The sequence below is a fragment of the Esox lucius genome, chromosome 14 (assembly GCF_011004845.1).
Source record: "Esox lucius isolate fEsoLuc1 chromosome 14, fEsoLuc1.pri, whole genome shotgun sequence".
NCBI lineage: Eukaryota > Metazoa > Chordata > Actinopteri > Esociformes > Esocidae > Esox > Esox lucius.
This window is the reverse complement of record NC_047582.1, coordinates 21288797-21304950: the sequence shown is the minus strand read 5'-3', so window position 1 is coordinate 21304950 and position 16154 is coordinate 21288797. Positions and strand designations below refer to the sequence as shown.

The 16154-nt window shown below is 42.2% G+C and overlaps 1 protein-coding gene across 2 annotated transcripts in view; it reads left to right on the top strand.

The window, feature by feature from the left end:
* The window catches only part of whrna (whirlin a), an 87704-nt gene that overhangs the window by 45960 nt on the left and 25590 nt on the right, over positions 1-16154 (top strand). For both annotated transcript variants that reach the window (XM_034297010.1, XM_029125193.2), the window contains one exon: positions 13254-13462. In XM_034297010.1, the coding sequence (XP_034152901.1) occupies positions 13254-13462 (209 nt within the window). The remainder of the gene's footprint in view (positions 1-13253; positions 13463-16154) is intronic.

Here is a 16154-nt window from a genome sequence, read left to right as displayed (position 1 = left end):
ATTGTCTGTATATGATACGGGCCCTGGTTATCAGGGTGATTAGATGGGGACTGAAGTACTCTCTGCAGTCATCTGAACTCCTCTGCCTGTGGAGACCATTCAGAACCCTGTTGTAAGGCTGTTAGGCAGTCTGAGTGAAATGAGAACAACCCAACTGTGTGATTGGTCTGCTGTCTCAATGTGTTTCTTTTTGTGTGTATGTGTGTGTGTGTTTGTGTCTCTGTGTGTAATGGGCTGCTGTCTGTCTCACTATGCGTTTGAATTTCTGTCAGTCTGGCCCACCAGACCGAATTTAAGCATGTTTTTGGGCATTGTTATTTGATACACAGAGTTGAAAAGATAGCGGAGAGAATGAGCAGTGAGCTGGATTTCAGCCCATGCTGCAGGAGGAACATATGCCCCAGAGGCAGTAGCTCGGATCCCATGTTCTAGGACCAGACCCCCATCATGGTCCTTGTGCCTGTTAGCCACACACTGGCCAAACAGGCACTTCTACTGCCACCTATTAGAGGCCCTGGCACACACTCAGGGATATTGATCTTCCATGTTATTAGCAAATGACAAGCCCTTCCAAAGGAAAGGAGGCTGGAGAAAAAGAGAGCGTGAGAATCCCTCCAGGTGGAGAGGGACACTGATATAGTAATGGAGTAATAGAAGGATGCTGGCGTTCAATTTTATAGAAGCCCTGCTTGGATTGGTAAAGGAAGAAAGCTCCAAAAAGATGGAGAACGAAAGACAGAGAGGTATGGAGAAGGAATGGGAAGATAAGGACAGTGAAGAAGGTTGAAATGCTTAACAACATTACATTTCAGGGAGGTTTCAAGCGAAAATAAATTTCTTTATTTCTGTCCACACATCTGTTATTTTGCTGTGTTTCCCTCTGTATGACCCCATTCCAGCTCTCTCTGGTTTTCTCCTTAAGGCTCATTGTCGTCTAAAAACCTTTTTGCCTATGTGCTCTCTGTTAGTGGAGGAGATTATTCTGTTTTTGTTAAAAAAATGTATTGTTAAAATTTTTTATTGTATTTTGTTTTACAGTTTTAATGCATTAGCTTCTCGTAGAACCATCCTGGTCTTGTTGATTCACTCGCTGTAAAAAAAAAATTATAATTGTTCTACGAGTGATTGAAGTGGTTTGATAAGAAATGGTTGTCATATGAATATTTTCAAATGGAGAAATATTTTCCAATGTCCCCGTTATGCCTGGGTATGTGGAGTATTTCAACATGAGGAACAGCAAAGGCAGGCAGGGGAGTTGGACCCAGATATAGCCTGCTCCCTCTGTGATGTGTTGTGCTCTTACCTTTTTGTTGAGTTCGGAGGAGCATGACTGAACACAAATACAGACGCGCCTGGCACACACCATGGAAATGGAGCATTCAACTGGCGTTCATACAGTACACTGAAACCTTAATGGGCATTATTATTCTATTCCAGGATATAGGTTTGTAAATGTGTCCAGTGTCTTGTAATGTTCCAGCCCAGTGCTCTACAATGCACCCCGTTGGGCAGGGTATGAGGGCCAGAGTTATTCTATTCACTGGGTGAATAGGTGGGAATAGTCCTGGAAACCTGCTGGAGACTGCTGGCCTGACACTTTGACTGTAGGGGTTATTAGAGCGGTAGCAGGCAGTCCAGGGGGCTGTCCATCTTCCCCTTTGCCCCTACAAAACAGACATTGCTGGTTCTGAAAGGGCAACATAAGCCCTATATAGGGCTACTACAGGCACTAACAAAATCACCATTGTGGCAAATGCCTTGCCACACCGGTTGTCAGGAGTATCTGCTATGATTTTGATAAAATTAGATTCAACTTTATTGTCATTGGACAAGTACAAGTACAGTACAACGGAATGCAGGATGGAGAGATCGAATGGATGGACAGGGTGGAGGGTTAGAATGGAGAGCTAATATGGAGGGCTAATATGGAGGGCTAGAATGGAGAGCTAGAATGGAGAGTTAGAATGGAGGGCTAATATGGAGGGCTAATATGGAGGGCTAGAATGGAGGGCTAGAATGGAGAGTTAGAATGGAGGGCTAATATGGAGGGCTAATATGGAGGGCTAGAATGGAGGGCTAGAATAGAGGGCTAGAATGGAGAGCTAATATGGAGGGCTAGAATGGAGAGCAAACATGGAGGGCTAGAATGGAGGGCTAATATGGAGGGCTAGAATGGAGAGCTAATATGGAATGCTAGAATAGAGGGCTAATATGGAGGGCTAGAATAGAGGGCTAGAATGGAGAGCTAATATGGAGGGCTAATATGGAGGGCTAGAATGGAGGGCTAGAATGGAGAGTTAGAATGGAGGGCTAATATGGAGGGCTAATATGGAGGGCTAGAATGGAGGGCTAGAATAGAGGGCTAGAATGGAGAGCTAATATGGAGGGCTAGAATGGAGGGCTAATATGGAGGGCTAGAATGGAGAGCTAATATGGAATGCTTGGATGGTGGGCAAAAATGGAGGGCCAGGATGGAGGGCTACTATGGAGGGGAAATATGGAGGGATGGGATAGAGGGCTAATATCGAGGGATAAGATGGAGGGCTAGGATGGAGGGCTAATAAGGAGGGATAAGATGGAGGGCTACTGTAATATGTGCTTTATAAATAAATAAATGTGACAATATGGAGGGATAGCGGGTAACAGTGTAACAATCAGGGACCAACCCCGGACAGTTATCACCTCATTCAACCAGACAGCTTCAGTCAGACACGCTTAACGTTAGCAATGATGGAACTGGTTTAGTGCCTCTGGTCAGAGCCAGTCAGCTGTGAATGGAGCCAATAATGATGCATTAACCTTCAGAGTGCTGATGTTGTATGAACAGTGAGTGGTCACCTATTACCTTGCACATTTTACAACGCGGGCCTGAGGCCCTCTCCCCTGCTCTGTATGGAGAGCACTGCTGTGGGCCCTGGTCAGGTGTAGTACACTAGGAAACAGGGATGCCATTTAGGACTCATTGGGTGTCACTTTACATCATAGATTATGTTTTCTTGTGGGTTTATTCCTTGGGGGATGTTGTTTGCTGACTTTGGAAGAGAGCTTATAACAATTTCCATGAAATCCACAATATACTTTGAACTTTCTATGCAATAAAAAAGGGACCTCCCTGGGAAGTCACAGTCCTGTTAGTGTACTCAGGATTTCCTTTTTTTTTTCTTGGGGTGTATTGTACACAGTGTCCTTATCAAAAATAACAGTCATTGCAGGCACAGGAGAGAATACACCAATAATCCAAAATCCAAAATAAGAAAACAGAAGAGGTTTCTAGATATGTAAATAAATGCACCCAGACAGACCATTTCCATACCGCACAGAGTTTTCTGCAAAAACCTAAATTGCGATGGCGCAGAACACATTGTAGAGAGAACAGCAACCAGCCAATCTGGGGGCCAACTAAAGAAGAGGAGCAGCAGAGCTAGACACTACATGTAGTCCAAATCCCACCCTATTCCCTATATTGCACATGGGCCCTGATAATAAACTATACGGCAAAGAGGGTGCAATTTGTGACAAATCCATAGTCCAATCACAGTCACTAATAGAGCAGATGATTCACACACAGAACTGCTAACTGTAGAATGAACCACGCAGACATGTCCGTACTGTTACTGAGGAATTCATCTAGTATTGAGATGATGGATTCATCAGTTCAATCCCTGCCAGGCATCTATAAAAACACCCCAACCACCTTTTCTATTCAGCCTCCATTCTGACTCGCAGGCTTTCTCTCACTCTCTCACACTCTCTCTCTCTCTCTCTCTCGCTCACTCTCTCTCTCACGCTCTCTCACTTAAAACGTGCTGAATGACAAACTATATCACAACTACCTGCTAAAATTAGCGACCAAAATACATTATTGGTGATATAAGTGGACGTTAATAATGTCATTGAAATCAACAAAGCTAGGAGACTTCCTGTATGACCAAGATCAGCAGAACTGTGTAGTCTGGTTTCTAGGCAACACAACGTGAAAGTGAGCTTAAACATGGTTTCACATGAATTTATGCAATAAACGCTCCCCTAATAGAAATTTTAAATCACACTTATAGGCAATGTCCTGGCAACATTACCTAATATAGCTCATGCACAGAAACAGCCCATTGGGTCTGGCACATATGAATGTGTTTAAAATTTTAAAAATCATTTTCATTGTGTATTAATAACAGTTTCATCTATTTAAGACATTGTCTCCAATCTAGGTCTTGCATTTAGATTTAGAGAAAATGAACAACAATTTCCATACTCCCATTTACTTTTGAAACCCTTGTCTGCTTTTCAAGTGTTCCCGGAAGTCTTGCAATTTCACGCTTATGGGTTTAAAACCTCAAGTTAAGCTTGTGGGCTGCCTAGTCCCGAATGGTTCACAGGATGGATATATCCCCCAGAAAATCCTGTAGTTATTTTCACAACAAGATGGAACTGGGCCATCATTCTACCAATTCTGTTCTGAATTCAGTGGACTATATTTTGTAGACTTTCACCAAATTGCATTGTTTAGAAAGAGAGCCGGGCGCAAAATTGGCTTTCAATCACAAGTAAATAAGCAGGAACTCCTATACAGAGCAACTTAATTCATGTTTGCATACATTTTTATAAGCATATTTGGTGTACTGGCCCCCTGTGGGAATCAAACCCGTAACCCACAACCACCATTCTCAACCAAAATCATTTTTCTTTTGCTCAAGCCTCCTGCTCTTCCTCTGATTAACAACATTTTACAGTTGTTATTGTGAAGAGCTGCAGTGTTTAATGGCTGTGGCGGTCCTGCTCTATTACCCAGGTTATTACACCTGTTATTACACCGGTTATTACACCGGTTATTACACAGGTTTCCGACTCATTCCACAAAGGCTGAGTATCTGTAGGTTTATATTCCTCCCTCGTACTTTATTGACATATTAAGTTCCCTAATGCATTTGGAACAACTCTCACCCGGTTTGCTAAGTTTGAGTAGACACCAACTGAATGGGAAAAACCCTAAACCAGCAGACACTGGACACTGGCCCTGCTGTGGTTCTAACCTCCATGGCCAGGGCTAAGCCTAGTCACCCTCACCATCTGTACACCAAATGGCACCCTATTCCCTACTGTTCCTTACAGAAGTAGTGCACTAAACTGATTTCTATTTTGGAGACAACATCAGTCTTCGTCTGGCAAAGAGCTCTGCCCTAAGACAGCTTTCTCAACGTCGGAAAAGGCTACTGCCAGGCTTGTCTGCCCTTTTCATGACACCTGGCTAGTTCAGTCTAATTGAATTGAATGTCTTGAGAAAGGTCACACTGAGTGTGCCAGCGACAACCCAACAACACAGTGTCAGGGGTAGGGATTAAACAAACCCTGCTGAGACTGTGGCAGTTCTATGGACACTGTACGGACCACTGTAGTGGTTGACGGTGTCTCAGTGCAACTAATTACACCTCCCAAGTTGGGGACTCCATAAGAGACATTTTATTTGTATGTGTGTTGTTGTGGTTGACTGGTCAAGTGTGCTGTGATTGATTACAGTTAGAAATAACCAATTCACAAAATAAAACGGTTCCAATTGGCTTTCGCTTTTTCTTGCACACAGTGCTTTACATTTAGATGGATTAAATAACAACATTACTATGTAGTTGTTGGGAGGTTTCCTATCGTGGTAATAGACTGTTCTGCTGAAAGAGCAGAAAACACATCAGTGTTTCAGCCTGGTTCTCAGTCCAACTGTAAATGGCCTCTGTGGATGTCTGCAGCATTGTTTGTGTGATTAATCTAATGAAAGGTTTTATTTAATCATTTCCATTGTCAGTCTTTGTTGATTATGCCTCTGTGGTCTCTTTTCTATAGCGGTGATATCCTTTGTAAATACTGATCTGAAAAAAACATTTATTCTGTTTAATTTAAGTTGAAGTTGAATTCAAACGGTGTGAATTTTTACAAGCAGTTCAGGTATGTGGTTGTACTTCAACATGTAGTGTTTAACATCTAGCACTTGATTGTTTCTTTTTCCAAAGGCAATTGTTTTCTTGCTAAATACTCGGCACTGTATTAGTAGTTCTGCTACGTTTAACACATTGAAATGTAACAAATAACTTTATTTTACTTCAAAGAACAGTATAAATGCAACATATATGCTGTATTTAAAATATATATATATATTGTGGAAGTACAGTAAAAACATGATTTCCCTGTCCACACGATGAGATCTAAATAACACTCTGAAACTGGTAAAATGATTTTAATGCCTGTTTTGTGTCAGAACGGTTTAAAACAAGACCTGGTTATTTCATCCTGTGTGGAACCTTCTGTTTGGTAATGTCACAAAGTGTCAGTCTGATTACTCAAAATGAATCTGTGTGACCTGTGTGACCATAGAAAATGAAGGATTGTAGATTCAGTAGCTGAAATATATTTTATTGTGGCTGATTTCTCCAGTGCCCCTGTATATGGTTTTGACAAATATGTGCGTATGAGCTTAGACAACCCACACTCACATGCACACATACACATGCACTTTGTTACATACGAGCATGCATGTACAATACATTTGACCTGCCTGCTGTGCATTAGAACATTTTGGGTAGCCTTGGGGACTTTTCACTGTGCAGTGGATAGCGGATGTGGCAATTGAGTGTGCCTACAGGTCTGGAACATACTTTAAATTCACCTTTAATACTGCTGTGGTGTGATTATAGTGGTTACCTATAGTGGGGAGGACAAGTATTTGATACACTGCCGATTTTGCAGGTTTTCCCACTTACAAAGCATGTAGAAGTCTGTAATTTCTATCATAGGTACTCTTCAACTGTGAGTGACGGAATCTAAAACAAAAATCCTGAAAATCACCTTGTATGATTTTTAAGTAATTAATTTGCATTTTATTGCATGATATAAGTATTTGATACATCAGAAAAGCAGAAATTAATATTTTGTACAAAACCTTTGTTTGCAATTACAGAGATCATACGTTTCCTGTAGTTCTTGACCAGGTTTGCACACACTGCAGCAGGGATTTTGGCCCAATCCTCCATACACACCTTCTCCAGATCCTTCAGGTTTCGGGGCTGTCGCTGGGCAATATGGACTTTTAGCTCCCTCCAAAGATTTTCTATTGGGTTCATGTCTGGAGACTGGGTAGGCCACTCCAGGACCTTGAGATGCTTCTTACGGAGCCACTCCTTAGTTGCCCTGGTTGTGTGTTTCGGGTCGTTGTCATGCTGGAAGACCCAGCCACGACCCATCTTCAATGCTCTTAATGAGGGAAGGAGGTTGTTGGCCAAGATCTCACGATACATGGCCCCATTCATCCATCTAACTGAGGGAGATAATCTCGAACTTCTTCCATTTTCTAATAATTGTGCCAACAGTTGTTGCTTTCTCACCAAGCTGCTTGCCTATTGTCCTGTAGCCCATCCCAGCCTGGTGCGGGTCTACAATTTTATCCCTGATGTCCTTACACAACTCTCTGGTCTTGGCCAATGTGGAGAGGTTGGAGTCTGTTTGATTGAGTGTGTGGACAGGTGTCTTTTATACAGGTAACGAGTTCAAACAGGTGCAGTTAATACAGGTAATGAGTGGAGAACAGGATGGCTTCTTAAAGAAAAACTAACAGGTCTGTGAGAGCCGGAATTCTTACAGGTTGGTAGGTGATCAAATACTTATGTCATGCAATAAAATGCAAATATTTTTTTTTAAAATCATACAATGTGATTTTCTGGATTTTTGTTTTAGATTCAGTCTCTCACAGTTGCAGTGTACCTATGATAAAAATTACAGACCTCTACATGCTTTGTAAGTAGGAAAACCTGCAAAATCAGCAGTGTATCAAATACTTGTTCTCCCCACTGTAGAACCACTGTACTGGTTTTTGACCCAAACTATTCAGTGATTTTTAAGTATATATTTTCTGCATCTCAACAATTTCACTTTTTAGGTAAAAGGGTTTTCACATCCAGCAGTTTGTATCTGTTACATACATTAACTCAAGTGCAGCTTGCAAGCTTGTGCCAGCACACCTGTATGCTTTACGTTTTCCACTGAACACAGCTTACTCCGTTGAAAACATACACCAAACTTTTGGCAAACTTTCATTCTTCTATCTTACAATTCATGCAATGAACTATTGCAATGCTAATATACTGTAGCTAGCTAGTCAGCAAATATTACTTCACAGTTCAACCCATACATCTAATATATGGCCATTTGAAAATACATGATCAGATGTTAATTACATATTTCAATCTGACATATAATAATTGCCAATTCTTGTATATTGTGACATACATGTATTTATACCAATTCAAAGGATACCTTGGCCAAAGTCAGATTAATTGCTTGTAGATTAGAATAAAAATAAAACATTTTAACTGGCAAAACCTCTGTGGACACCTAGGGATCCAAATCTGTGAACCACACTAAGCCGCTTTCCTACATGTTGTTTGAATCATTAGATGACCATAGCTACGTTATTAGTTCAAAGCTGGAATACTTTGGTAGAGCAAGGCTGAATTAGGTATTGTGGAGCTTACACTTTTATCTTGTTTTTAGACCAATGCCAACTTCTCAGTTTAAACATAGTTTTTGGTGTCCAAATATTACTTAATATCTTAAAGCAGAAATAACCTTTTTTTTAAGTAAAATGGGAAATTCTTTGCTACATCTTAAAGCATACGTACACACGCAGAAAGAGACAGACACAATAGAATGAGACAGCCACCACAGAAGGAGACACCATAGAGAGAGAAATACGAGAGACAGACACCACACAAAGAGACAGACACCACACAAAGAGACAGACACCACAGAAAGAGACAGACACCACACAAAGAGACAGACACCACACAAAGAGACAGACACCACACAAAGAGACAGACAGAAATGTGAAAGAGTGATGATTACTGTGGCCTGGAGGTCCGTTGATCAAAGCCCCAACTGACACTGTAGTTGGCTAAATGGACACCTGGTTTTCATCATCTCATTTGAAGTGCCACCCAGGAGATATTAGGATGATTGTAAAAACTGCTATTTTCCCACCCAGACACACCTGGTCAAATTCTAGAAATACAGGATAACAGAAAAACAGATGGCCATATGGTAACACACATCTTCTGGAATACATCTTCTGGAATACATGCCATCTGCTTTACTGTAGTGGTGATTTACCCAAGGAAAATGTATTGTAGGCTGCATAAGAAATACCATTGGATTGTCTTTTATACAAAACAGAAAGAGAGTCAGATAATATGCATGTGTGCTTTGCATAGAACATTGTGATAATCAGTTAGTAGGTTATAATGAGGATGAAAACGATACCACCATATTTTTTTAACATTTAATTCATTTTCTACAGACCGTCTATTGAGTTGAAGGATTGGCAATGTTATTTTTATGCTATAAAAGAGTAATTATTATCAGGAAGTCATCTGTGTGATTAATGTTGCAGCAGGCGTTTGATTGATCTGGCCTGCTAACATGAAATTGCATTTAATAAAGCTGCACAGACGCCAGACTTTCAATGGCACATTCAACCTTTACTGTTTCCTAGACTGCTGGATCACTCGTCTCAAGGTTGTGGTCCCTTTCAGAGGATCTGCTGTGGTGAAACCTGTCAGTTTGAGTTTCCACGCCAGTCATTTCACTGGGACCGAACAGCTTTGGTACTCGAAGGACCTTGAGATGGTTTTAGATGAGTAAGCTCACTAAAGGAAAAAAAGAGATAATTTCTCAATCTTGTTTGGCTGAGAACCACTATGAAAACATATGTGTGTCTTTTTCTCTTGCTTGTGATATAGGAAATCCCCTTGGGGCTCTGCTCAGTCTGTATTTCTGAATCGTTTCGCACTGTGCAGTATGAATTTAAAGGTCATTTCATTTTTATCTGCCCTGTGTTCTGTTTAACATGCATGCGGTCGACATCCTAACGTGGGATAGTAATGCTGAACTTATACGATCTGGACTGAAAAGAGATCTAGAAGTGGTCTGAAGATGAGCTGATGTTTGGTCTCTTGTGATGTATAGCCAGCCTGGTCTGAAGATGAGCAGATGCTTGGTCCTTTATGATGTATAGCCAACATGGTCTGAAGATTTGCAGATGCTTGGTCCTTTATGATGTATAGCCAGCCTGGTCTGAAGATGAGCAGACGTTTGGTCCTTTACGATGTATAGCCAGCCTGGTCTGAAGATGAGCAGATGCTTGGTCCTTTACGATGTATAGCCAGCCTGGTCTGAAGATGAGCAGACGCTTGGTCCTTTACGATGTATAGCCAGCCTGGTCTGAAGATGAGCAGACGCTTGGTCCTTTACGATGTATAGCCAGCCTGGTCTGAAGATGAGCAGACGCTTGGTCCTTTACGATGTATAGCCAGCCTGGTCTGAAGATGAGCAGACGCTTGGTCCTTTACGATGTATAGCCAGCCTGGTCTGAAGATGAGCAGACGCTTGGTCCTTTACGATGTATAGCCAGCCTGGTCTGAAGATGAGCAGACGCTTGGTCCTTTACGATGTATAGCCAGCCTGGTCTGAAGATGAGCAGACGCTTGGTCCTTTACGATGTATAGCCAGCCTGGTCTGAAGATGAGCAGACGCTTGGTCCTTTACGATGTATAGCCAGCCTGGTCTGAAGATGAGCAGACGCTTGGTCCTGTACGATGTATAGCTGATGGTGCTTTGCTTCACTCAGGGAGTCCTACATTTTAGAGAGAGGGAGTTGGACTAGTGGCACGGCATTACTCAATATTTAATCTCTCCCTTGTTCTCCCTTGTTCTCTTCTTCCCTGCACTGGTGAACAGATGAAGGCAAAATGTCACAGGTGCCCAAGTGCAGGGGAACAGAAGCGGGTGGCACAATGCCAGATGCTGCTCGATCAGATCTCGATCTCTGGTACTCTACATGGAGGTTGGGGGGAGAGGAGACAAAGAGGGAGTGGATGCTGTAAAAGACAGTAACACTAAGGTGAACTGGAAGCCATGTTAGTCCACAAGATGCGAAAAGAATATAACTGTCTCACATCTTTCCAATCCCCTAAACCCATCTCACAGTAAAGCAATCTTCCACTGCATTATGCAGTACATATCTGTCCACTCACACCACTGTAATATCAATGGGATTCATAACAGTACATAACTGTCCACTCACACCACTGTAATATCAATGGGATTCATAACAGTACATAACTGTCCACTCACACCACTGTAATATTAGTGGGATTCATAACAGTACAACAATGTTCACTCACACCACTGTAATATCAATGGGATTCATAACAGTACATATCTGTCCACTCACACCACTGTAATATAAATGGGATTCATAACAGTACATAACTGTCCACTCACACCACTGTAATATCAATGGGATTCATAACAGTACCTCACTCAATCAAGCTTTTAAATGAATGAATCTCATTTTGCATGGGATGTCTGTTTACCTCTTCACAGCTTTCCTCACCTGAAACGGGCTGTGTAACTCCATGGTAGTAAGTTGGGTTGTTTTTTAGAACTCATTCTTTTGTCACTACTATGAAGTCAGCTCTGGTCAAATATGCAGTGCCTTTATCAAAAATACAATTTTACAGTTGGTGTACTGGATGATTGTAGAGTTGGTGAATTGGTCACAAAACCATTGTGATATACACTAGTCCAGTGGTGGCTGGTGCCAAGTGGAATGGAATAAATGTAGCAGTATCTATTGGATAGGTTTTCATTTGGTTTTCAGGAGCCTCTTTGTACGGCTCCTACTTGAAAAGCACAAAAGACACTTGCTGAAGTTGTGAATCAAGTGGGGGTGTGTTGTTGCTTGCTTGTGGATGTGTTGGCCCACAAGCTGAAAAAGTGAGATGAAGGGGACATGCAAGAGGAATCAATGACATGGTGAGACCTGCGAGAGATGTGTGTGTAGGGAAAACAATGGGCAGTGTTTCATAGCAATCGATCCGGTTGTGCTCATTTGCCTTAGTTGTATTCTCAAAGAACACAGTTGCTTATTATCTCCACATTGATTGGCCTCTCATTTGTAAATATCATCTTCATTGGTCCAGCATTGCTGCTGGTTAATTACCCAGGTTGCTCCCTGGTGGCTTAGCCACTCTCTGATCTGACACAGCGCATTGATCTGTGTGTGTGTGTGTGCGCGCGCGTGTGCATGTGCATACAAAGCTGGACTCACTAATGACAGTTTTCTAAGCGCCAACATTCAATATAAATGACAAGGAGGTTTGGAGGTAGATAGGGAGGGGGGGAGGGCGGGAGGGGAAATAGGGGGGCTGCACGGAGGTGGGGGGGCCCTTTAAGAAAAGCATGAATTAAGAAACACAGGTATACAAGTATTTCATTCTCAGGTTTCATTGCAATCAATATTCATAAAAGTTAAAGATCTCTAAAATGTTAGTTATTTTGGCTGCTGTCGTTTTGTTCACCTCAGTTAATAGAGACATAGTATTGTACAAACACGTCACTCGGCCAACTGATGTACGTCCTTTAGATTGGCTTTATGTGAAGTCAAACAGCTGTTCCCTCCCATTTTATATTCCACCTATGAACTGGCCAGTTGTGTTGCTGTGCCTTGGTGTGCTGAAGCCAGCCATACTCTGCCAGAAGGCCACAGCCGAATGGTTGAAAACAGAAACCAAATTACAACTGATTTATGTTGTTCAGTGGTCACATGCACTTCATTGGTATGAGTTACTGGCCCAAGGAATAAGCAGAGTTGAATGAAATGGTGCAAGCCATGTGAGGAGAGCAGAATATCTGGAATTAATGTTGAAATGCTAAACACCAGCTTTTAAGATGGTAATGTGGATGGAAACTGAGGCGTCTTTATACTCTGTTTTCCGTGACTTCGCCCTAACAACCAAACAGCTGTACAACCAAGCCATGCATGTCCCAGTACATAACTAGACTTTAATTAAATGTCAATTCATGTAAGCTTTCCAAAGTAATTTCGGCACTGCATGGAATTGGGATGAAATTGGCTTAATCTTTGACAGAAGGAGTACAGCAGCGGTCTTATTGCAGCTAGCTAGCTTTAGAAAGGTCAGTCCCTGAAAAGCCATTCTGTTTAATGTGGTGCCTGTCGGAGCTCTTTAATTTATCTGCCACTCTTAACCGTCACTCTGTTTCATATCAAACACGCTCATCTGTGCCTCCATTCTGCCTCTCTGACCCCGACTGTGTGACCTCTGTACCGTGACATCTCTACTGTGATCCAGTGTCTGCCCTGGTCCGCGCCAGTCCACCAACCAGCCCCTCCTCTGTGTGCCCCCCCCGCCCCCCAGGTGGGCGACCAGATCCTGGAGGTCAACGGGTGCAGCTTCTTGGGCGTCCCGCACGACGAGGCGGTGCGCGTGCTCAAGTCGTCGCGCCACCTGATGATGACGGTGAAGGACGTGGGCCGGCTGCCGCATGCCAGGACGGTGGTAGGAGAGACCAAGTGGATCACCAGCTCTCAGATCGCAGAGAGCTCCGCTGGTGGCAGTGTGGCCGGGTAAGATTGGAGGGAGGGGGGACGGGATCTGTGTTTGACAGGAGGAGGGGTGAAGCCTGTGAGGGGAGAGGAGGAAATGGTAGAACAAGGTTTATATATTTGGACAGAATAAGGAAGGATGGTGTACAGTGAGACAAATATTCACCTGCATTTCGATAATAGAAGACCAGCCATCAGCATGGTTATTATGTTTAACCCTGAGGGGTCTCAGTCACAACAACGCAATGTTCTTGTGGTGTTTGTTAAGCACCGATTTTGTAAGGCAGCATTTGTTAGCTGGCATGCTAACACTTGACATTGACAAAAGTTGTGTTGTGTTTAAGGTATAATGCATATTATTATGTAATGTTCTGAATATACAGTTGTGCCCATATATTGACATACCCCTGGCAGGATTTATGATATATTGGCAATTATGGAAAATAGGACTGATCATGCGGACAACTTGTCTTTTATTTAGGGATAGTGGGATAGCCATTTATTATCCCAATGGTGTCTGCCCTTTTTAAATCATAATGATACATGAAAACACCCAAATGGCCCTGAAGTTTACATACCCTTGAATGAGTGGCCTGATAATACACACTGGTTTAAATGGCTGTTAAGGGGACGTTTCCACACCTGTGGATTGTTTGACTGTAATAAGTGTCTGTGCTTAAACAGTCAGTGAGTTTCTTAGCTCTTGAAAGACCCCTGCACATTTCATCCCAGGCTGCACTGACTTGGCTGGATACTGAGCCATGGGGAAAGCAAAAGATCTGTCGAAGGACCTGCGAGAAAAAAAAAAGATATCCAAAGATTTCAAAATGCCATTCAATACTGTTAAAACTCTGATAAAGAAGTGGAAAATAAGGGGCTTTGTTGATATACCAAGCCACAGTCAGGTAGACCAACAAAGATTTCAGCCAAAACTGCGAGTAGAATTGGTTGGGATGCAAAGAAAAGCACACAAGCAACTTCAACTTAAATACAGGTTTCTCTGAAAAAAGTGGTGTGGCTGTTTATTGATGTGCAATAAGGACGAACTTAAAAGAAAATGGGCTCATGGTCAAGTTGCCACAAAACAGCCAGTTTACAATATGACAAACTGCACCTAGACAAGTCTCAAAACTTTAACTTGGAGTGATGATACCAAAATGTACCTTTATGGTAACAACCATAAACGCTATGTTTGGAAAAGAGTCAACAAGGCCTATGATGAAAGGACACCATCCCTACTGTGAAGCATGGAGGTGGATCTCTGATATTGTGAGGAGATTAATTGATGGTGAGATGAATGCAACATGTTATTGGAAAATATTGGTGGATAACTTGCATTCATCAGCCTAGAAGCTGCGGATGGGACACACTTGGACTTTCCAACATGACAATGATCCAAAACACAAGGCCAAGTCGACCCTTCATTGGCTACAGAAGAAAAAAGTAACTTTTCTGGAGTCACCATTACAGTCTTCTGACCTCAGTATCATTGATCCATTCTAGAGTGATCTGAAACAAGCAGTTCATGCAAGACAGCCCAAGAATTTACGGGACCTGGAGGCTTTTTGCCATGAAGAACGGACAGCTTTACCAGCTGTGAAAATAAAGGGCCTCATCCACAACTATCACAAAAGTCTGCAAGCCATCATTGATGCTAAAGGGGACAATACACAGTTTTGTAAGAACTAAGGGTATGTAAACTTTTGAACGAGGACCATCCCATTATTTTCTTTTTTGCTACTGTATGTTTTGTGTAATGATTGTGCTATTCTGTGATGCATTATAGTTTAATTTGAAACTGATTTAAAATATAAGAAATGCCTGATAACTCATGTTTTATTTAAGGACTGGTACACATCTTACAAATTCTTCCAGGGTATGTAAACTTATGAGCAGAACTGTCTTCTCTCCCTACCTGGTCCCAATGGCCATGCATTGAATCAGGACAATTTCCCATGGTCTAAAAGCATTTTCACAAAAACAGAAGGAAAGATACAGTACTTTTTCCTCATTGTGAGAAATAGTGAAGATTTATTTTTTTATGTGAACATTACCACAACCCATCAATAATATGGACATTTCAGATTCCAGTTGTACCTCTAACCCCAAGCAATTCCTAAGAGAATGGTGTCTAACCATATATCTCTTTGTGGTGTGTGTGTGTGTGTGTGTGTGTGTGTGTGTGTGTGTGTGTTGCTCGGTTCCATTAGCTGTAATGCAGCTTCATTGATTGAGAGCTTTAGAGCACTGGTCACACACCAGAGAGAGCTGGTTTAAACGGTTCATCACTTTAATGTCTGCCTTAATTGAGCTTGCAGGGGTGTTCAGGTGTTGAGGTCAAAATTACATTTAAGTCACTTAGTAGACTCTTATCCAGAGCCACTTACAGTAGTGACTGCACATTGTCCTACGTTTCCTCTGTGGGAATTAGTCCCACAGCTCTGGCATTGCAAAGGCCATCATCAAGTGAGTTGCACAGGACTCGGTTTTTGTCTGCATGCTCACTGGACAGGGAAACCTGTAACACGTGAGGACAGTGAAACCTGTAACACATGAGGACAGGGAAACCTTTAAGACATGAGGACAGGGAAACCTGTAACACATGAGGACAGGGAAATGTGTAAGACATGAGGACAAGGAAATGTGTAAGACATGAGGACAGGGAAACCTTTAAGACATGAGGACAGGGAAACCTGTAACACATGAGGACAGG